This window comes from Filicampus tigris, chromosome 6 (genome assembly GCF_054856515.1).
Source record: "Filicampus tigris isolate MCC_2025a chromosome 6, RoL_Ftig_1.0, whole genome shotgun sequence".
Classification (NCBI taxonomy): Eukaryota; Metazoa; Chordata; class Actinopteri; order Syngnathiformes; family Syngnathidae; genus Filicampus; species Filicampus tigris.
Window position 1 is genome coordinate 1581729 of NC_141222.1, and position 22606 is coordinate 1604334.

Below are 22606 nucleotides of genomic sequence, written 5' to 3' on the forward strand. Positions count from 1 at the left end.
TTCTTTTGTTTCCAAACCAATCTAGTTTAGATTCTGTCTTTCCTTTTGACTTGTTTATTGCATTCATCTGTCTTTCTCCCAATTGTGCTGAGTTCCTTTGTTAATCTTTTGCTGCACTTCTGTTTAGTGTTGTTTGTTCTTCCGGCGTCTAGCTTCCACTGTGCTCCGCCCATCCACTGGATTTTCGTGTTATCGCATCAGCCTTATGCTGATGTTGTTCTTTGTTTGAATTTATTTCTCCTTGCTCACGTTTGCGTGCTCCCTTGGTTTAATAAAGCATTGTATTTGTTCATAAGTTGTATTTGGCTCTGCTTTGGGGTTTTGGAATTCTGGGCACGTGATCGTGACAAATAGTGCTTGATAATATTGTCTCTTGCTAGTTCTCATGATGTTTACTAATGTATTTTTATATTTCTTATACTTAAGTAGAGCATCTTTTGTTAAATTTAAAAGGTTTGTATAGCAGGTTTTTCTTTTTACATGCATTCAGTATCCCCTGTGTTATCCATGGCTTACTCAAGCTTTGACAGTTCCTGGTTACTGTTTTTAATGGACAATGTTTATCGTGTAGGGAAGTTAAAATTGACATAAATGTTTGGTATGCAAGATTAGGGTCTTTCAGTAAATCTCTGTCCAATTTTGATTTTCTAGGTCAATTTTTAAGGCAGTAATGGTTTGTTCGGTTCTAAGTCGTGTTGTTGATGTATGAATTACTCATTTTATTTTTTTGTTGAAATGATATTGAATAATTGCGAAGACAGGCAAGTAATCACACATCATTTAGAAGTTGACCACTTGACATCATGACACCTATTTTCTGTTGACGAGCTGGGTTTTTCGCTTCCTATTCGAGTGTGAATATTAATAGCGTGATTCATTTGTTGTAGCTGACCTCCTTCGATAGTCACTGAGGCTTCCATACATCTGTGGGATACCAAGATTCTTGGCTTTATGCCTGCTCACAATGGTTCGAGCCAGTGTTAAGTTGATAACCAGACCCCACAAAGTCCACCCAAACCCCCATTAAGACAGTACAACCTTACTTACTTGTATCCTACTTTCCTTAGCCTTGCCCGACTAGCCAATGATTGTTGGAGTCTTGATAATCTAAAGACTGTTCTAAGGGTGAGCTAAAGTTGAAATCATTCTCAAACCATCTGTATTTTTTATCCCATCCAGGACCAGGTTCTTATAACTCCCTTCTGCACTGTTGCTGACTGACTTGCTTCTGTGCCTTCTTGATCTTGTCTCATAGCCTTCATATACAATGGGGGCTCTGTATTTGGAATTGTTGATGTATTTTCCAAGTATCAAGCTGTTACTAGTTTGTATGTTTCTGTGATGGTGGTAATGCGGATAGCTACTGTCTTCGACATCGATGTAGGGAATTTTCTCCTCTGTGCGCCATGTCACTACCAGTTTTCTTGCTCAAGTCAGTCGATACAAAGTTGCTGACACAATCATTACGGTTCAAAGTCACTCACAAGTCATACTTATTCACTTATTCATCACTTATTATTGTAAATTTAGCCACTCATTCAATTTCTATTACACTTATGCTCACTTAAGGTCATGGGTGTGCTGGAGCTGACTTCGGGCGAAAATGGAACACATCTTGGATTGGTCAACAAACTGCAGGGCACATATAGACAAACACACACAGAGAAAATTGTTACTGAAAGCAAAACTCACAGTAGTGACATAAATAACTTGAATCTGATAACAGGGAAATTAAATTCAAATTTGATGAAAAAGCAATGTCTCATTTCTATTGGTCTTTTTTTTTTTTTTACTTTAAAAAAAAATATTATTACTTTGGTCTGATTCAAGTTATTTCTATGACCACTGTAGGTTTTCTTTCATTAATAGAGGGGCTCCAACAATTTTGTCCATAGAAACAACCATTCACATTTATCATCACAATTTTGGATTATTTGATTCTGTTGTCATGTCATTTATCAAAATAATTTCTTTACCAGATTTGATCCTGAAGAGTGGTCGGATTTTTTTTTTTTAAACTGACCTGCAGATAATACTAGGCATTAATTTAAAGCAACACTTTTGTAAAGGTGGAGCTATACATCTTTTGTGTAATTGCTACACAAGCAATTTCTGTGTGTGTATTCATGTTTTATTCTTCCCATCAATAATGCAATGCAGTTAGTCTTACTGTTCCTTTCTTGCTTTCTCATGTGTCACTATGACAGATGCACCTGCCTGATTACCTGCTTTAGCTATGATAGTAAAAGGCACGAATTAGTTCTCTAATTTCTGCGGCAGTTCTATAAAGCTATAACGTCTACATTACATTAGGCAAGGCAAGTTTATGTAAAGCACAATTCATACATGAGGCAATTAAAAGTGCTTTACACCTCATAAAATTACAATAAAGAAGATAAAATCATTCAAGAAAACAAAAAAAATAATCAACTACAAAGGAGTGCAGATGAAATACTTACAGATGTCACATGCACAGCTAAATGGAGCGGTTTATAGCCTGGATTTAAACATTACATGAGTTGAGTCCTGTCTCACATCTTCTGGAAGACTGTTCCATATTTCAGCAGCATAAACTGGAAAGCAGTCTCAGTTTAGTCCCGACTCTTGGCACCAGCAGTACACGACTCCCTGAGGTTCTCAGTGCCTTAGAATGGTCACATGGCTCTTATATGTCAGAGATGTACTTGGGCGCTATATGAAGAAGCTTGTGCCCTGTGTTTGGAAATCTATTCTCTGAGCGACAGGAAGCCAGCACACAAATCTGCACACTTGCCTTATTAGGTCACATTTCTTGGTTCGAGTCAAGATTAAAGCAGCAGCACTGCAACTGTCTGACAGCTGATTTAGGGGCATCTTCTCCCATTTGTGCTTAAGTTAATTTTTTAATGCACCTGGCTCGTGCAGTTTCACGATGCGGCAATTGTCCTGTCCAGTTTTCTGACACACCCACCATGCATAACCTGGAAATTTGTGCGCAGCCACCAAAGAAGGGGTGCATTTTGAGCGTGGTCCTGATTTCCAGATCGTGGAATGTTCACGTGACGTGAATCCCCTCGAGATCCATTTATAAATTGTCACTCTTTAAATGTGATATCAATTTAAAGTGGAAGTCAACCCAAACATATTTTTTTCAAGAATATGTTCTATGCAGGTCGACTGGTTAGCACGTCCGCCTCACAGTTCAGAAGTCATGGGTTCGATGCCGGCTCTGGCCTCCCTGTGTGGAGTTTGCATGTTCTCCCCGTGCCTGCGTGGGTTTCCTCCCACATTTAAAAAACATGCATGGTAAGTTGATTGGACACTCTAAATTGCCCATAGGTGTGATTGTGAGTGTGGATGTTTGTCTCTGTGTGCCCTGCGATTGGCTGGCAACCAATTCAGGGTGTCCCCCGCCTACTGCCCAAAGACTGCTGGGATAGGCTCCAGCACGCCCGCAACCCTTGTAAGGATAAGCGGTATGGATAATGAATGAATGAATGTTCAATGCAGGCCCACTCGTTGAAACAAGGCATTCTGAAAAATATTGAATTTGTAGAATACGAGTCCATCCATTATCTAAACCACTTATCCTCACAAGGGTCGCGGGGAGTGCTGGAGCCTATCCCAGCACTCTTCGGACAGTAGGCGGGGGACACCCTGAATTGGTTGCCAGCCAATCGCAGGGCACACAGAGACAAAAAAACATCCGCACTCACAATCACACCTTGGGGCAATGTAGAGTGTCCAATTAACCTACCAAGCATGTTTTTGAAATGTGGGAGGAAACCGGAGTACCCGGAGAAAACCCACACAGGCACTGGGAGAACATGCAAACTCCACACAAGGGGGCCGGGATAAAACCCACGATCTCTGAGGCGGACATGCTAACCAATCGACCACTGTGCCGCCTGCATGGAACATATTCTTGAAAAAAATATGTATGTGTTGATTTCCCCGTTAAGCATAGTGGATCCGGAAGTTATCCTGATCATAGCTAAGATAAGATAAAATAAGATAAGAATGCCTTTATACACATGTTTTTATACACCAACATACATCTACATAAAAAGTATGAGGAACACTCATTTTGGCCTGTACATAGTACAGAGGAAAAATATTCTAAGTAAGTGACAGTGCTGCAGTGCTGTAGTGAAATGTAAGGAACAGCATTGGATGAAAATAAAACTAGACTAACAGTAGTGGGGAATGTTGAGTATTGCACGGTATTACAGTAGATTACTAGACTGGAGATACTCACCCCGAGGTCTCCTCAGTTTTACGGCCATCTTGGACAGGGACATTAGCTAGACTGGGAATACTCACTCGGAGGTCTCCCTAGTGCAGCGACCATCTTGGACAGGGACATGAGCTGGACTGGGGATACTCACCCCGAGGTCTCCCCAGTGTTGTGGCCATCTTGGACAGGGACATTAGCTAGACTGTGGAAAGTCACAATGAGATCTTACCAGTGCGACGGCCTTAATGGGCAGGGATATTAGCTAGACTGGAGATACAAACCCCGAGATCTCGCCAGTGCGGCAGCAATCTAGGGCAGGGACAATAGCTAGTCTGGGGATAGTTACCCCGAGGTCCCCCCTATGCGGCGGCCATCTTGGACAGGGACATTAGCTGGACTGGGGATAATCACCCCGAGGTCTCCCCAGTGTTGCGGCCATCTTGGACATGGACATTAGCTAGACTGGAGATATTCACCCCGAGGTCTCCCCAGTGCGGCGAACATCTTGGACAGGGACATTAGCTAGATTGGGGATACTCACTCCGAGGTCTCTCCAGTGCGGCGGCCATCTTGGGAAGGGACATTAGCTGGACTGGGGATACTCACCCCGAGGTCTCCCTAATGCGACGGCCATCTTTGGAAGGGACAATAGCTAGACTGGGTTTACTCACCCTGGGTTCTCCCGAGTGTTGCGGCCATCTTGGACATGGACATTAGCTAGACTGGAGATATTCACCCCGAGGTCTCCCCAGTGCGGCGAACATCTTGGACAGGGACATTAGCTAGATTGGCGATACTCACTCCGAGGTCACTCCAGTGCGGCGGCCATCTTGAACAGGGACAATAGCGAGACTGGGGATAGGCACCCCGAGGTCTCCCCAGTGCGGTGGCCATCTCGGACAAGGACATTAGCTAGACTGGGGTTATTCACCCTGGGTTCTCTCCAGTGTTGCGGCCATCTTGGACATGAACATTAGCTAGACTGGAGATACTCACCCCAGGGTCTCCCCAGTGCGGCAAACATCTCTGACAAGGACATTAGCAAGACTGGGGATACTCACCCTGAGGTCTCCCCAGTGCGACAGTCACCTTGGGCAGGGACAATAGCGAGACTGGGGATAGGCACCCCGAGGTCTCCCCAGTGCGGTGGCCATCTCGGACAAGGACATTAGCTAGACTGGGGTTACTCACCCTAGGTTCTCCCCAGTGTTGCGGCCATCTTGGACATGAACATTAGCTAGACTGGAGATACTCACCCCAGGGTCTCCCCAGTGCGGCTGCCATCTCTGCCAAGGACATTAGCTGGACTGGGGATACTCACCCCGAGGTCCCCACAATGCGGCGGCTATCTTGGACAGGGACATTTGATGGACTGGGGATACTCACCCCGAGGTCTCCACAGTGTTGCGGCCATCTTGGACATGGATATTAGCTAGACTGGAGATACTCACCCCGAAGTATCCCCAGTGCGGTGGCCATCTCGGACATGGACATTAGCAAGACTGGGGATACTCACCCTGAGGTCTCCCCAGTGCAGCGGCCATCTTGGGCAGGGACAATAGCTAGACTGGGGATACTCACCCCGAGGTCTCCCCAGTTTTGCGGCCATCTTGGACACGGACATTAGCTAGACTGGGGATACTCACTCTGAGGTCTCCCCAGTGCAGCGGCCATCTTTGACAGGGGCATGAGCTGGACTGGGGATACTCACCCCGAGGTCTCCCCAGTGTTGTGGCCATCTTGGACAGGGACATTAGCTAGACTGTGGAAAGTCACAATGAGATCTTCCCAGTGCGACGGCCTTCATGGGCAGGGATATTAGCTAGACTGGGGATACAAACCCCGAGGTAGGGCAGGGACAATAGCTAGACTGTGGATAGTTACCCCGAGGTCCCCCCTGTGAGGCGGCCATTTTGGACAGGTACATTAGCTGGACTGGGGATACTCACCCCGAGGTCTCCCCAGTTTTGCGGCAATCTTTGGAAGGGACAATAGATAGACTGGGGTTACTCACCCTGGGTTCTCCCCAGTGTTGCGGCCATCTTGGACATGAACATTAGCTAGACTGGAGATACTCACCCCAAGGTCTCCCCAGTGCGGCTGCCATCTGTGACAAGGACATTAGCAAGACTGGGGATACTCACCCTGAGGTCTTCCCAGTGAGACGGTCAACTTGGGCAGGGACAATAGCGAGACTGGGGATAGGCACCCCGAGGTCTCCCCAGTGCGGTGGCCATCTCGGACAAGGACATTAGCTAGACTGGGGTTACTCACCCTGGGTTCTCCCCAATGTTGCGGCCATCTTGGAAATGAACATTAGCTAGACTGGAGATACTCACCCCAGGGTCTCCCCAGTGCGGCTGCCATCTCTGACAAGGACATTAGCTGGACTGGGGATACTCACCCCGAGGTCTCCCCAGTGTTGCGGCCATCTTGGACATGGATATTAGCTAGACTGGAGATACTCACCCCGAAGTCTCCCCAGTGCGGTGGCCATCTCGGACAAGGACATTAGCAAGACTGGGGATACTCACCCTGAGGTCTCCCCAGTGCGGCGGCCATCTTGGGCAGGGACAATAGCTAGACTGGGGATACTCATCCCGAGGTCTCCCCAGTTTTGCGGCCATCTTGGACAAGGACATTAGCTAGACTGGGGATACTCACTCTGAGGTCTCCCCAGTGCAGCGGCCATCTTGGACAGGGGCATGAGCTGGACTGGGGATACTCACCCCGAGGTCTCCCCAGTGTTGTGGCCATCTTGGACAGGGACATTAGCTAGACTGTGGAAAGTCACAATGAGATCTTCCCAGTGCGACGGCCTTCATGGGCAGGGATATTAGTTAGACTGGGGATACAAACCCCGAGGTCTCCAAAGTGCGGCGGTCATCTAGGGCAGGGACAATAGCTAGACTGTGGATAGTTACCCCGAGGTCCCCCCTGTGAGGCGGCCATTTTGGTTAGGTACATTAGCTGGACTGGGGATACTCACCCCGAGGTCTCCCCAGTTTTGCGGCAATCTTTGGAAGGGACAATAGCTAGACTGGGGTTACTCACCCTGGGTTCTCCCCAGTGTTGCGGCCATCTTGGACATGAACAATAGCTAGACTGGAGATACTCACCCCAGGGTCTCCCCAGTGCGGCTGCCATCTCTGACAAGGACATCAGCAAGACTGGGGATACTCACCTTGAGGTCTCCCCTGTGCGACGGTCACCTTGGGCAGGGACAATAGCGAGACTGGGGATAGGCACCCCGAGGTCTCCCCAGTGCGGTGGCCATCTCGGACAAGGACATTAGCTAGACTGGGGTTATTCACCCTGGGTTCTCTCCAGTGTTGCGGCCATCTTGGACATGAACATTAGCTAGACTGGAGATACTCACCCCAGGGTCTCCCCAGTGCGGCTGCCATCTCTGACAAGGACATTAGCTGGACTGGGGATACTCACCCCGAGGTCTCACCCAGTGTTGCGGCCATCTTGGACATGGATATTAGCTAGACTGGAGATACTCACCCCGAGGTCTCCCCAGTGCAGTGGCCATCTCGGACAAGGACATTAGCAAGACTGGGGATACTCACCCTGAGGTCTTCCCAGTGCGGCGGCCATCTTGGGCAGGGACAATAGCTAGACTGGGGATACTCACCCCGAGGTATCCCCAGTTTTGCGGCCATCTTGGACACGGACATTAGCTACACTCGGGATACTCACTCTGAGGTCTCCCCAGTGCAGCGGCCATCTTGGACAGGGACATGAGCTGGACTGGGGATACTCACCCCGAGGTCTCCCCAGTGCTTTGGCCATCTTGGACAGGGACATTAGCTAGACTGTGGAAAGTCACAATGAGATCTTCCCAGTGCGACGTCCTTCATGGGCAGGGATATTAGCTAGACTGGGGATACAAACCCCGAGGTCTCCACAGTGTGGCGGTCATCTAGGGCAGGGACAATAGCTAGACTGTGGATAGTTACCCCGAGGTCCCCCCTGTGAGGCGGCCATTTTGGACAGGTACATTAGCTGGACTGGGGAAACACACCCCGAGGTCTCCCCAGTGTTGTGGCCATCTTGGACAGGAAAATTAGCTAGACTGTGGAAAGTCACAATGAGATATTCCCAGTGCGACGGCCTTCTTGGGCAATGATATTAGCTAGACTGGGGATACAAACCCCGAGATCTCCAGAGTGCGGCGGCAATCTAGGGCAGGGACAAAAGCTAGACTGGGGATAGTTACCCCGAGGTCCCCCCTATGCGGCGGCTATCTTGGACAGGGACATTAGCTGGACTGGGGAAACTCACCCCGAGGTCTCCCCAGTGTTGCGGCCATCTTGGACATGGACATTAACTAGACTGGAGATATTCAACCCGAGGTCTCCCCAGTGCGGCGGCCATCTTGGACAGGGACATTAGCTAGATTGGGGATACTCACTCCAAGGTCACCCCAGTGCGGCGACCATCTTGGAAAGGGAAATTAGCTGGACTGGGGATACTCACCCCGGGGTCTCCCTAGTGCGGTGGCCATCTTTGGAAGGGACATTAGCTAGACTGGGGTTACTCAGCCTGGGTTCTCCCCAGTGTTGCGGCCATCTTGGACATGGACATTAGCTAGACTGGAGATACTCACCCCGGGGTCTCCCCAGTGCGGCGGCCATCTCTGACAAGGACATTTGCAAGACTGGGGATACTCACCCTGAGGTCTCTCCAGTGTGACGGTCACCTTGGGCAGGGACAATAGGGAGACTGGGGATAGGCACCCCGAGCTCCCCCCTATGCGGTGGCCATCTTGGACAGAGACATTAGCTAGACTGGAGATACTCACCCCGAGGTCTCCTCAGTGCGGCGGCCATCTTGGACAGGGACATTAGCTAGATTGGGAATAATAACTCCGAGGTCTCCCCAGTGCAGCGACCATCTTGGAAAGGGACATTTGCTAGACTGGGGATACTCACCCCGAGGTCTCCCCAGTGCAGCGGCTACTTGGACAGGGACATTAGCTAGACTGGGGATACTCACCCCGAGGTTTCCCCAGTGTTGTGGCCATCTTGGACAGGGACACTAGCTAGACTGTGGAAAGTCACCCTGAGATCTTCCCAGTGCGGCGGCCTTCTTGGGCAGGGATATTAGCTAGACTGGGGATACAAACCCCGAGATCTCCACAGTGCGGCTGCCATCTTGGGCAGGGACAATAGCAAGACTGGGGATAGTTACCCCGAGGTCCCCCCTATGCGGCGGCCATCTTTGACAGGGACATTAGCTGGACTGGGTATACTCAACCCGAGGTCTCCCCGGTGTTGCGGCCATCTTGGACAGGGACATTAGCTAGATTGGGAATACTCACTCCAAGGTCTCCCCAGTGCGGCGACCATCTTGGAAAGGGACAATAGCTGGACTAGGGATACTCACCCCGAGGTCTCCCCAGTGTTGCGGCCATCTCGGACATGGACATTAGCTAGACTGGAGATATCCACCCCGAGGTCTCCCCAGTGCGGCGGCCATCCCTGACAAGGACATTAGCAAGACTGGGGATACTCACCCTGAGGTCTCCCAAGTGCGACGGTCATCTTGGGCAGGGAAAATAGCGAGACTGGGGATAGGCACCCCGAGGTCCCCCCTGTGCGGCGGCAATCTTGGACAGGTACATTACCTGGACTGGGTATACTCAACCCGAGGTCTCCCCGGTGTTGCGGCCATCTTGGATATGGACATTAGCTAGACTGGAGATACTCACTCCGAGGTCTCCCCAGTGCGGCGACCATCTTGGAAAGGGACATTAGCTGGACTGGGGATACGCACCCTGAGGTCTCTCCTGTGCGACGGTCATCTTGGGCTGGGACAATAGCAAGACTGGGGATAGGCACCCCGAGGTCCCCCCTGTGCGGTGGCCATTTTGGACAGGTACATTAGCTGGACTGGAGATACTCACCCCGAGGTCTCCCCAGTACGGCGGCCATCCCTGACAAGGACATTAGCAAGACTGGGGATACTCTCCCCGAGGTCTCCACAGTGCGGCGGTCATCTAGGGCAGGGACAATAGCTAGACTGGGGAAAGTTACCCAGAGGTCCCTCCTGTAAGGCGGCCATTTTGGACAGGTACATTAGCTGGACTGGGGATACTCACCCTGAGGTCTCCACAGTTTTGCGGCAATCTTGGACAGGGACATTAGTTGGACTGGGGATACTCACCCCGAGGTCTCCCCAGTGTTGTGGCCATCTTGAACAGGGACATTAGCTAGACTGTGGAAAGTCACAATGAGATCTTCCCAGTGCGACAGCCTTCTTGGGCAGTGATATTAGCTAGATTGGGGATACTGACTCCTAGGTCTCCCCAGTGCAGCGACCGTCTTGGAAAGGGACATTTGCTAGACTGGGGATAGTCACCCCGAGGTCCCCCCTATGCGGCGGCCATCTTGGACAGGGACATTAGCTGGACTGGGGATACTCACCCGGAGGTCTCCCCAGTGTTGCGGCCATCTTCGACATGGACGTTAGCTAGATTGGAGATACTCACCCCGAGGTCTCCCCAGTGCGGCGGCCATCTTGGACAGGGATATTAGCAAGATTGGGGATACTCACTCCGAGGTCTCCCCAGTGCAGCGACCATCTTGGAAAGGGACATTAGCTAGACTGGAAATACTCACCCCGAGGTCTCCCCAGTGAGGTGGCCATCTCGGAGAAGGACATTAGCTAGACTGGAGATACTCACCCCGAGGTCTCCCCAGTGCAGCGTCCATCTTGGACAAGGACATAAGCAGAACTGGAAATACTCACCCCGAGGTCTCCCCAGTGCGGTGGACTTCTCGGAGAAGGACATTAGCTAGACTGGAGATACTCACCCTGAGGTCTCCCCAGTGCGGCGTCCATCTTGGACAAGGACATTAACAGGACTGGGATACCCACCCTGAGATCTTCCCAGTGCGACGGCCTTCTTGGGCAGGGATATTAGCTAGACTGGGGACACAAACCCCGAGGTCTCCACAGTGCGGCGGTCATCTAGGGCAGGGACAATAGCTAGACTGGGGAAAGTTACCCCGAGGTCCCTCCTGTGAGGCGGCCATTTTGGAAAGGTACATTAGCTGGACTGGGGATACTCACCCTGAGGTCTCCCCAGTTTTGCGGCAATCTTGGACAGGGACATTAGTTGGACTGGGGATACTCACCCCGAGGTCTCCCCAGTGTTGTAGCCATCTTGAACAGGGACATTAGCTAGACTGTGGAAAGTCACAATGAGATCTTCCCAGTGCGACGGCCTTCTTGGGCAGTGATATTAGCTAGACTGGGGATACAAACCCCGAGATCTCCACAATGCGGCGGCAATCTAGGGCAGGGCCAAAAGCTAGACTGGGGATAGTTACCCCGAGGTCCCCCTTATGCGGCGGCCATCTTGGACAGGGACATTAGCTGGACTGGGGATACTCACCCCGAGGTCTCCCCAGTGTTGCGGCCATCTTGGACATGGACATTAACTAGACTGGAGATATTCAACCCGAGGTCTCCCCAGTGCGGCGGCCATCTTGGACAGGGACATTAGCTAGATTGGGGATACTCACTCCGAGGTCACCCCAGTGCGGCCATCATCTTGGAAAGGGACATTAGCTGGACTGGGGATACTCACCCCGAGGTCTCCCCAGTGTTGCGGCCATCTTGGACATGGACAATTACTAGACTGGAGATATTCAACCCGAGGTCTCCCCAGTGCGGCGGCCATCTTGGACAGGGACATTAGCTAGATTGGGGATACTCACTCCGAGGTCACCCCAGTGCGGCCATCATCTTGGAAAGGGACATTAGCTGGACTGGGGATACTCACCCCGAGGTCTTCCTAGTGCGGCGGCCATCTTTGGAAGGGACTTTAGCTAGACTGGGGTTACTCAGCCTGGGTTCTCCCCAGTGTTGCGGCCATCTTGGACATGGACATTAGCTAGACTGGAGATACTCACCCCAGGGTCTCCCCAGTGCGGCAGCCATCTTGGACAAGGACATTAACAGGACTGGGGATACTCACCCTGAGGTCTCCCCAGTGCGACGGTCACCTTGGGCAGGGACAATAGCGAGACTGAGGAAAGGCACCCCGAGCTCCCCCCTATGCGGTGGCCATCTTGGACAGAGACATTAGCTGGACTGGGCATACTCAACCCGAGGTCTCCCCAGTGTTGCGCCCATCTTGGACATGGACATTAGCTAGACTGGAGATACTCACCCTGAGGTCTCCTCAGTGCGGCGGCCATCCCTTACAAGGACATTAGAAAGACTGGGGATACTCACCCTGAGGTCTCCCCAGTGTGACGGTCATCTTGGGCAGGGACAATAGCGAGATTGGGGATAGGCACTCTGAGGTCCCCCCTGTGCGGCGGCCATCTCGGACAGGTACATTAGCTGGACTGGGGATACTCACCCCGAGGTCTCCCCAGTGTGGCGGCCATATCGGACAAGGACATTAGCATGACTGGGGATACTCACCCTGAGGTCTCCCCAGTGCGACGGTCATCTTGGACAGGGACATTAGCTAGATTGGGGATACTGACTCCTAGGTCTCCCCAGTGCAGCGACCGTCTTGGAAAGGGACATTTGCTGGACTGGGGATACTCACCCCGAGGTCTCCCCAGTGTTGCGGCCATCTTGGACAAGGACATTAGCTAGACTGGAGATACTCACCCGAGGTCTCCCCAGTGCGGCGGCCATCCCTTACAAGGACATTAGAAAGACTGGGGATACTCACCCTGAGGTCTCCCCAGTGTGACGGTCATCTTGGGCAGGGACAATAGCGAGATTGGGGATAGGCACTCTGAGGTCCCCCCTGTGCGGCGGCCATCTCGGACAGGTACATTAGCTGGACTGGGGATACTCACCCCGAGGTCTCCCCAGTGTGGCGGCCATATCGGACAAGGACATTAGCATGACTGGGGATACTCACCCTGAGGTCTCCCCAGTGCGACGGTCATCTTGGGCAGGGAAAATAGCGAGACTGGGGATAGGCACCCCGAGGTCCCCCCTGTGCGGCGGCAATCTTGGACAGGTATATTACCTGGACTGGGTATACTCACCCCGAGGTCTCCCCGGTGTTGCGGCCATCTTGGACATGGACATTAGCTAGACTGGAGATACTCACCCCGAGGTCTTCCCAGTTCAGCGGCCATCCCTGACAAGGACATTAGTAAGACTGGGGATACTCTCCCCGAGGTCTCACCAGTGTGGCGGCCATCTCGGACAAGGACATTAGCGAAACTGGGGATACTCTCCCCAGTGCGGCGGCCATCTTGGGCAGGGACGATAGTTAGACCGGGGATACTCACCCCGAGGTCTCCCCAGTTTTGCGGCTACTTGGAAAGGTACATTAGCTAGACTGGGGATACTCACTCCGAGATCTCCCCAGTTCAGCGGCCATCTTGGACAGGGACATTAGCTGGACTCGGGATACTAACCCCGAGGTCTCCCCAGTGTTGTGGCCATCTTGGACAGGGACACTAGCTAGACTGTGGAAAGTCACCCTGAGATCTTCCCAGTGCGGAGGCCTTCTTGGGCAGGGATATTATCTAGACTGGGGATACAAACCCCGAGATCTCCACAGTGCGGCGGCCATCTAGGGCAGGGACAATAGCTAGACTTGGGATAGTCACCCCGAAGTCCCCCCTATGCGGTGGCCATCTTGGACAGGTACATTAGCTGGACTCGGGATACTCACCCCGAGGTCTCCCCAGTGTTGCGGCCATCTTGGACATGGACGTTAGCTAGACTGGAGATACTCACCCCGAGGTCTCCCCAGTGCGGCGGCCATCTTGGACAGGGATATTAGCTAGATTGGGGATACTCACTCCGAGGTCTCCCCGGTAGGGCGACCATCTTGGAAAGGGACATTAGCTAGACTGGAAATACTCACCCCGAGGTCTCCCCAGTGCGGTGGCCATCTCGGAGAAGGACATTAGCTAGACTGGAGATACTCACCCCGAGGTCCCCCCAGTGCGGCATCCATCTTGGACAAGGACATTAGCAGGACTGGAAATACTCACCCCGAGGTCTCCCCGGTGCGGTGGCCATCTCGGAGAAGGACATTAGCTAGACTGGAGATACTCACCCCGACGTCTCCCCAGTGCGGCGTCCATCTTGGACAAGGACATTAGCAGGACTGGAAATACTGACCCCGAGGTCTCCCCAGTGTGGCGGCCATCTCGGACAAGGACATTAGCAAGACTGGGGATACACACCCTGAGGTCTCCCCAGTGCAGCGGCCATCTTGGACAGGGACATGAGCTGGACTGGGGATACTCACCCCGAGGTCTCCCCAGTGTTTTGGCCATCTTGGACAGGGACATTAGCTAGACTGTGGAAAGTCACAATGAGATCTTCCCAGTGCGACGTCCTTCATGGGCAGGGATATTAGCTAGACTGGGGATACAAACCCCGAGGTCTCCACAGTGCGGCGGTCATCTAGGGCAGGGACAATAGCTAGACTGTGGATAGTTACCCCGAGGTCCCCCCTGTGAGGCGGCCATTTTGGACAGGTACATTAGCTGGACTGGGGAAACACACCCCGAGGTCTCCCCAGTGTTGTGGCCATCTTGGACAGGAAAATTAGCTAGACTGTGGAAAGTCACAATGAGATATTCCCAGTGCGACGGCCTTCTTGGGCAATGATATTAGCTAGACTGGGGATACAAACCCCGAGATCTCCAGAGTGCGGCGGCAATCTAGGGCAGGGACAAAAGCTAGACTGGGGATAGTTACCCCGAGGTCCCCCCTATGCGGCGGCTATCTTGGACAGGGACATTAGCTGGACTGGGGAAACTCACCCCGAGGTCTCCCCAGTGTTGCGGCCATCTTGGACATGGACATTAACTAGACTGGAGATATTCAACCCGAGGTCTCCCCAGTGCGGCGGCCATCTTGGACAGGGACATTAGCTAGATTGGGGATACTCACTCCGAGGTCACCCCAGTGCGGCGACCATCTTGGAAAGGGAAATTAGCTGGACTGGGGATACTCACCCCGGGGTCTCCCTAGTGCGGCGGCCATCTTTGGAAGGGACATTAGCTAGACTGGGGTTACTCAGCCTGGGTTCTCCCCAGTGTTGCGGCCATCTTGGACATGGACATTAGCTAGACTGGAGATACTCACCCCGGGGTCTCCCCAGTGCGGCGGCCATCTCTGACAAGGACATTTGCAAGACTGGGGATACTCACCCTGAGGTCTCTCCAGTGTGACGGTCACCTTGGGCAGGGACAATAGGGAGACTGGGGATAGGCACCCCGAGCTCCCCCCTATGCGGTGGCCATCTTGGACAGAGACATTAGCTAGACTGGAGATACTCACCCCGAGGTCTCCTCAGTGCGGCGGCCATCTTGGACAGGGACATTAGCTAGATTGGGAATAATAACTCCGAGGTCTCCCCAGTGCAGCGACCATCTTGGAAAGGGACATTTGCTAGACTGGGTATACTCACCCCGAGGTCTCCCCGGTGTTGCGGCCATCTTGGACATGGACATTAGCTAGACTGGAGATACTCACCCCGAGGTCTTCCCAGTTCAGCGGCCATCCCTGACAAGGACATTAGTAAGACTGGGGATACTCTCCCCGAGGTCTCACCAGTGTGGCGGCCATCTCGGACAAGGACATTAGCGAAACTGGGGATACTCTCCCCAGTGCGGCGGCCATCTTGGGCAGGGACGATAGTTAGACCGGGGATACTCACCCCGAGGTCTCCCCAGTTTTGCGGCTACTTGGAAAGGTACATTAGCTAGACTGGGGATACTCACTCCGAGATCTCCCCAGTTCAGCGGCCATCTTGGACAGGGACATTAGCTGGACTCGGGATACTAACCCCGAGGTCTCCCCAGTGTTGTGGCCATCTTGGACAGGGACACTAGCTAGACTGTGGAAAGTCACCCTGAGATCTTCCCAGTGCGGAGGCCTTCTTGGGCAGGGATATTATCTAGACTGGGGATACAAACCCCGAGATCTCCACAGTGCGGCGGCCATCTAGGGCAGGGACAATAGCTAGACTTGGGATAGTCACCCCGAAGTCCCCCCTATGCGGTGGCCATCTTGGACAGGTACATTAGCTGGACTCGGGATACTCACCCCGAGGTCTCCCCAGTGTTGCGGCCATCTTGGACATGGACGTTAGCTAGACTGGAGATACTCACCCCGAGGTCTCCCCAGTGCGGCGGCCATCTTGGACAGGGATATTAGCTAGATTGGGGATACTCACTCCGAGGTCTCCCCGGTAGGGCGACCATCTTGGAAAGGGACATTAGCTAGACTGGAAATACTCACCCCGAGGTCTCCCCAGTGCGGTGGCCATCTCGGAGAAGGACATTAGCTAGACTGGAGATACTCACCCCGAGGTCCCCCCAGTGCGGCATCCATCTTGGACAAGGACATTAGCAGGACTGGAAATACTCACCCCGAGGTCTCCCCGGTGCGGTGGCCATCTCGGAGAAGGACATTAGCTAGACTGGAGATACTCACCGCGACGTCTCCCCAGTGCGGCGTCCATCTTGGACAAGGACATTAGCAGGACTGGAAATACTGACCCCGAGGTCTCCCCAGTGTGGCGGCCATCTCGGACAAGGACATTAGCAAGACTAGGGATACACACCCTGAGGTCTCCCCAGTGCAGCGGCTACTTGGACAGGGACATTAGCTAGACTGGGTATACTCACTCCGAGGTCTCCCCAGTGCAGCGGCCGTCTTGGAAAGGGACATTAGCTGGACTGGGGATACTCACCCCGAGGTTTCCCCAGTGTTGTGGCCATCTTGGACAGGGACACTAGCTAGACTGTGGAAAGTCACCCTGAGATCTTCCCAGTGCGGCGGCCTTCTCAGGCAGGGATATTAGCTAGACTGGGGATTCAAACCACGAGATCTCCACAGTGCGGCGGCCATCTAGGGCAGGGACAATAGCTAGACTGGGGATAGTTACCCCGAGGTCCTCCCTATGCGGCGGCCATCTTGGACAGGGACATTAGCTGGACTGGGGATACTCACCCCGAGGTCCCCCCAGTGTTGCGGCAATCTTGGACAGGGACATTAGCTAGATTGGGGATACTCACTCCAAGGTCTCCCCAGTGCGGCGACCATCTTGGAAAGGGACATTAGCTTGACTGGAGATATCCACCCCGAGGTCTCCCCAGTGCGGCGGCCATCCCTGACAAGGACATTATTAAGACTGGGGATACTCACTCCAAGGTCTCCCCAGTGCGGCGACCATCTTGGAAAGGGACATTAGCTGGACTGGGGATACTCACCCCGAGGTCTCCCCAGTGTTGCAGCCATCTCGGACATGGACATTAGCTAGACTGGAGATATCAACCCCGAGGTCCCCCCTGCGCGGCGGCAATCTTGGACAGGTACATTACCTGGACTGGGGATACTCACCCCGAGGTCTCCCCAGTGTTGCGGCCATCTTGGACATGGACGTTAGCTAGACTGGAGATACTCACCCCGAGGTCTCCCCAGTGCGGCGGCCATCTTGGACAGGGATATTAGCTAGATTGGGGATACTCACCCCGAGGTCTCCCCAGTGCGGTGGCCATCTCGGAGAAGGACATTAGCTAGACTGGAGATACTCACCCCGAGGTCTCCCCAGTGCGGCGTCCATCTTGGACAAGGACATTAGCAGGACTGGAAATACTCACCCCGAGGTCTCCTCAGTGTGGCGGCCATCTCGGACAAGGACATTAGCAAGACTGGGGATACACACCCTGAGGTCTCCCTAGTGCAGCGGCTACTTGGACAGGGACATTAGCTAGACTGGGGATACTCACTCCGAGGTCTCCCCAGTGCAGCGGCCGTCTTGGAAAGGGACATTAGCTGGACTGGGGATACTCACCCCGAGGTTTCCCCAGTGTTGTGGCCATCTTGGACAGGGACACTAGCTAAACTGTGGAAAGTCACCCTGAGATCTTCCCAGTGCGGCGGCCTTCCTTGGCAGGGATATTAGCTAGACTGGGGATACAAACCCCGAGATCTCCACAGTGCGGCGGCCATCTAGGGCAGGGACAATAGCTAGACTGGGGATAGTTACCCCGAGGTCCCCCCTATGCGGCGGCCATCTTGGACAGGGACATTAGCTGGACTGGGGATACTCACCCCGAGGTCTCCCCAGTGTTGCGGCAATCTTGGACAGGGACATTAGCTAGATTGGGGATACTCACTCCAAGGTCTCCCCAGTGCAGCGACCATCTTGGAAAGGAACATTAGCTGGACTGGGGATACTCACCCCGAGGTCTCCCCAGTGTTGCGGCCATCTCGGACATGGACATTAGCTAGACTGGAGATATCCACCCCGAGGTCCCCCCTGTGCGGCGGCAATCTTGGACAGGTACATTACCTGGACTGGGTATACTCACCCCGAGGTCTCCCCAGTGTTGCGGCCATCTTGGACATGGACATTAGCTAGACTGGAGATACTCACTCCGAGGTCTCCCCAGTGCGGCGACCATCTTGGAAAGGGACATTAGCTGGACTGGGGATACTCGCCCTGAGGTCTCCCCAGTGCGACGGTCATCTTGGGCAGGGACAATAGCTAGACTGGAGATACTCACCCCGAGGTCTCCCTAGTACGGCGGCCATCCCTGACAAGGACATTAGCAAGACTGGGGATATTCTTCCCGAGTTCTCACCAGTGTGGCGGCCATCTCGTACAAGGACATTAGCGAGACTGGGTATACTCACCCTGAGGTCTCCCCAGTTTTGCGGCTACTTGGACAGGTACATTAGCTAGACTGGGAATACTCATTCCGAGGTCTCCCCAGTTTTGCGGCTACTTGGACAGGTACATTAGCTAGACTGGGGATACTCATTCCGAGGTCTCCCCAGTTCAGCGGCCATCTCTGACAGCGACATTAGCTGGACTCGGGATACTAACCCCGAGGTCTCCCCAGTGTTGTGGCCATCTTGGACAGGGACACTAGCTAGACTGTGGAAAGTCACCCTGAGATCTTCCCAGTGCGGCGGCCTTCTTGGGCAGGGATATTCGCTAGACTGGGGATACAAACCCCGAGATCTCCACAGTGCGGCAGCCATCTCGGAGAAGGACATTAGCTAGACTGGAGATACTCACCCCGAGGTCTCCCCAGTGCGGCGTCCATCTTGGACAAGGACATTAGCAGGACTGGGGATACTCACCCTGAGGTCTCCCCAGTGCGACAGTCATCTCGGGCAGGGACAATAGCTAGACCGGGGATAGTCACCCCGAGGTCCCCCCTGTGCGGCGGCCATCTTGGACAGGGACATTAGCTAGACTGGAGATACTCACCCTGAGGTCTCCCCAGTGCGGCAGCCATCTTCGACAGGGAGATTAGCTTGATTGGGGATACTCACTCCGAGGTCTCCCCAGTGCAGCGGCTATCTTGGACACCGCCAATAGCTGGACTGGGGATACTCACCCCGAGGTCTCCCCAGTGTTGCGGCCATCTTGGACATGGACATTAGCTAGACTGGAGATACTCACCCTGAGGTCTCCCCAGTGCTGCGGCCATCTTGGACAGGGACATTAGCTGGATTGGGGATACTCACCCCGAGGTCTCCCCAATGTTGCGGCCATCTTTGACATGGACATCAGCTAGACTGGAGATCCTCACCCCGAGGTCTCCACAGTGCGGCGGCCATCTACGGCAGGGACATTAGCTAGACTGGGGATACTCACCCCGAGGTCTCCCCAGTGCGGCTTCTATCTTGGGCAGGGACTTTAGCTAGACATGGGATACACACCGACTGGTGTCCCCAGCGCGGCAACCATCTTGGGCAGGGACAATAGTTAGACAGGGGATACCCACCCCGAGGTCCCCCCAATGCGGCGGCCATCTTGGACAGGGACATTTGATGGGCTGGGGATACTCACCCCGAGGTCTCCCCAGTGTTGCGGCCATCTTGGACATGGACATTACTAGACTGGAGATACTCACCCCGAGGTCTCCCCAGTGCGGCGGCCATCTCGGACAGAGACAATTTTTAGACTGGGGATACTCACCCCGAGGTCTCTAAAGTGCGGCGGCCATCTTGGACAGGGAAATTAGCTAGACTGGGGATACTCACCCCGAGGTCTCTCCAGTTTTGCGGCCATCTTGGACAGGGACATTAGTTAGACAGGGGATACTCACTCCCAGGAATCCCCATGTGACATAATGTCTGGACAAGTGTATGGATGATGGTGCCTGCTTACACCACTTAAAAAACAATACATTTGTCATGTCATCTTCCAAACCGCTTATCCTATATAGGGTCGCGGGGAGTTGCTGGAGCCTATCCCAGCCGTCAATGGGCGAAGGCAGACTACACCCCGAACTGGTCGCCAGCTAGTCGCAGGGCACACAGACACTGTCACTGAGCGGGAATCGATCCCACGCTGCCCGCACACAACTCAGACGTGTGTACCACTACAGTATCAGCGGACCAATACATTTGTATACGATTAAATTATAGTTTGGTCCTGTTCACCAAGCACTGAATGTTATTTTCCCTGAGTGATTAAGAGTGTTGTACAGTTTTAAATGTAAAGTAATATTCTTTTGCAAATTTGTTACAGTGTAGCTAGAGTCACAATCTAGTGACACTACATCTTATTTTTTCCAGGAGAGTCATTTGTTTGGGGCGAGTTGTTTCCTTTTCAAAAGGAGAACACTCCCTGCAAAAAACGAGGCCTAGAGTCTTGAGGAGAGGCCACTTTGTGAGAATCGACACTGGTGTGAAATCCTTGTTTTGGTCATATCTGCAGGTGGAGGTGGAAGAAGAGATCATGTGGCAGGGTTGAAGAAACACCACCAGCCTCAAGAAAGCAAGGTCAAAGTGGTCAGACTCTCTGAGCTTATAAGTGTCCTGAGACTCCCACCAAATGCTGAAGCTTGTCCCATGGTGTCTGTATTTATTATGCAGCATTTCCACATACTGAACTATAAATGGCAATAGCTGATTAAAAATGCTATCTGGTTTCAGGAAAACATGTCAGCTTTTTGTGTGGAGTCACAGGAGAGAACAATGGTGTTTGCTACACAAAAAGATGACTGTGTGGACTGGGTCGAGAAACTTTGTCAAAGAACATTTCAGGTTAGATCATAATTTATATTGTGTTTGATTTCTGGCAATGCTTTTCTTTTTCGTACTCAGCTTCCTTTGTAAACCAAAACGTTTTAAGTTATGTTAACTGGTGATGCTTCTCTCTCCTCAGAACGCTGGCTCACATACTAATCAGCTTCATATGGAGGAAAATCAGATATATACAACAATAAATGACGGTAACAATTACTGTATGGCTTTTAATTTGTCCCACCAATTACCCCCCCCCCCCCTCGTCATTGCAACATTGATTTAAATGAAATCTTTTATTTCAACGCTATGTCCCCAATAGGATGTTAGGGGACAACATATGAGGGTCATTCAATAAATAAGGTGATTCTTTTTTTTGGGTCGAAAGACTTCACATACAGATAGAAGTTTCCTTTTTTTTCAAAATGTTCTATGTAGTCTCCCAGCACTGTCGCACACTTTTCTCATCTGTGCACAAGCTTCCGTATTCCCTCAGCGTTAAAATCTTTGGACTGATGTCTTAGCCTTAGCCACTATCTTCATCCAACACTGCCCCATCCTTCTTTAAATAATTTAGCCCACTTGTAGACATTTTTTGGCTGAAACATGTGGCACCATACACAGTTGACATTCTCTTATGAATTTCAACTGGTTTACACCCTTCAGCAACCAAAAACATTATAACTAACCACTGTTGAATCCTGCAGCCTGCTTCTTGGTCGGCCATCTTTGTCAATCGCCAAAACTCCCAAAGTTTTGTTTTTAATCTGCAAAAGAAATTAAATGTGAAAAAGAAGTAAAACAGGAAAAAAAGTTAGCTTCTATCTGTATTAGTTCTTGGACTGAAAAATCCCCCTTATTTATTGAATGACCCTCGTACAATAGTCTTTGGGTAACTTGTGTTTATAAAGATTGCAGTCTGGTATACACAATATTAATAAGACTAGTATGACAATAAATTTATGTACTGCCAAACACTTTTTCTGTACACAGCTTTTGTCCCATGTTTCCAGCCTCAGAGTTCTGCGTGGTGGTGCAAAGGACAGACGCAGCAATGCGTTGTGGACTGCAGGGATCATACTGGCTACAGGTTGGACAAAAGACCCTGCTTCTGAGAGATACCCAGAAGGTCAATATTGTAAGACAGTGGCCATATGAACTGCTGAGGCGATATGGCAAAGATAAGGTAAGACCTTTCAAATGTCTAAATTGCACATTTAATTGATATGCTTTACATTAGGACAGTAGTATTCCTGCTTTGCGTCTATCCTCTTGAGGAAAATAAAGAGCCATAAATCCAGACCCGGGTCTGGTCTCAGGAAAGGGATGAATTAATGCTGTCGAACAAATGTCACTGTACATTCTAATGAGACAAACTAG

At 52.0% G+C, this 22606-nt stretch overlaps 2 protein-coding genes across 5 annotated transcripts in view; one reads left to right on the plus strand and one right to left on the minus strand.

Moving 5' to 3' along the window:
- Positions 1-22606, minus strand: part of LOC147145439 (uncharacterized) — a 78659-nt gene that overhangs the window by 26993 nt on the left and 29060 nt on the right. For all 3 annotated transcript variants that reach the window (XR_015087049.1, XM_086032535.1, XM_086032534.1), the window contains one exon: positions 1565-1632. Coding sequence is in view for 2 of the 3 variants with exons in the window: in XM_086032535.1 (XP_085888661.1) it covers positions 1565-1632 (68 nt within the window). In the remaining variant the exon portion in view is untranslated. The remainder of the gene's footprint in view (positions 1-1564; positions 1633-22606) is intronic.
- Positions 1-22606, plus strand: part of LOC147145440 (docking protein 2-like) — a 42812-nt gene that overhangs the window by 8162 nt on the left and 12044 nt on the right. The window contains exons 3-6 of one of the 2 annotated variants that reach the window (XM_086032532.1): positions 20919-20983; positions 21137-21247; positions 21369-21435; positions 22240-22412. In XM_086032532.1, the coding sequence (XP_085888658.1) occupies positions 20919-20983; positions 21137-21247; positions 21369-21435; positions 22240-22412 (416 nt within the window). Of the gene's footprint in view, positions 1-20918; positions 21056-21136; positions 21248-21368; positions 21436-22239; positions 22413-22606 lie in introns of both variants that reach the window. The other variant, XM_086032531.1, reaches the window with a different exon arrangement.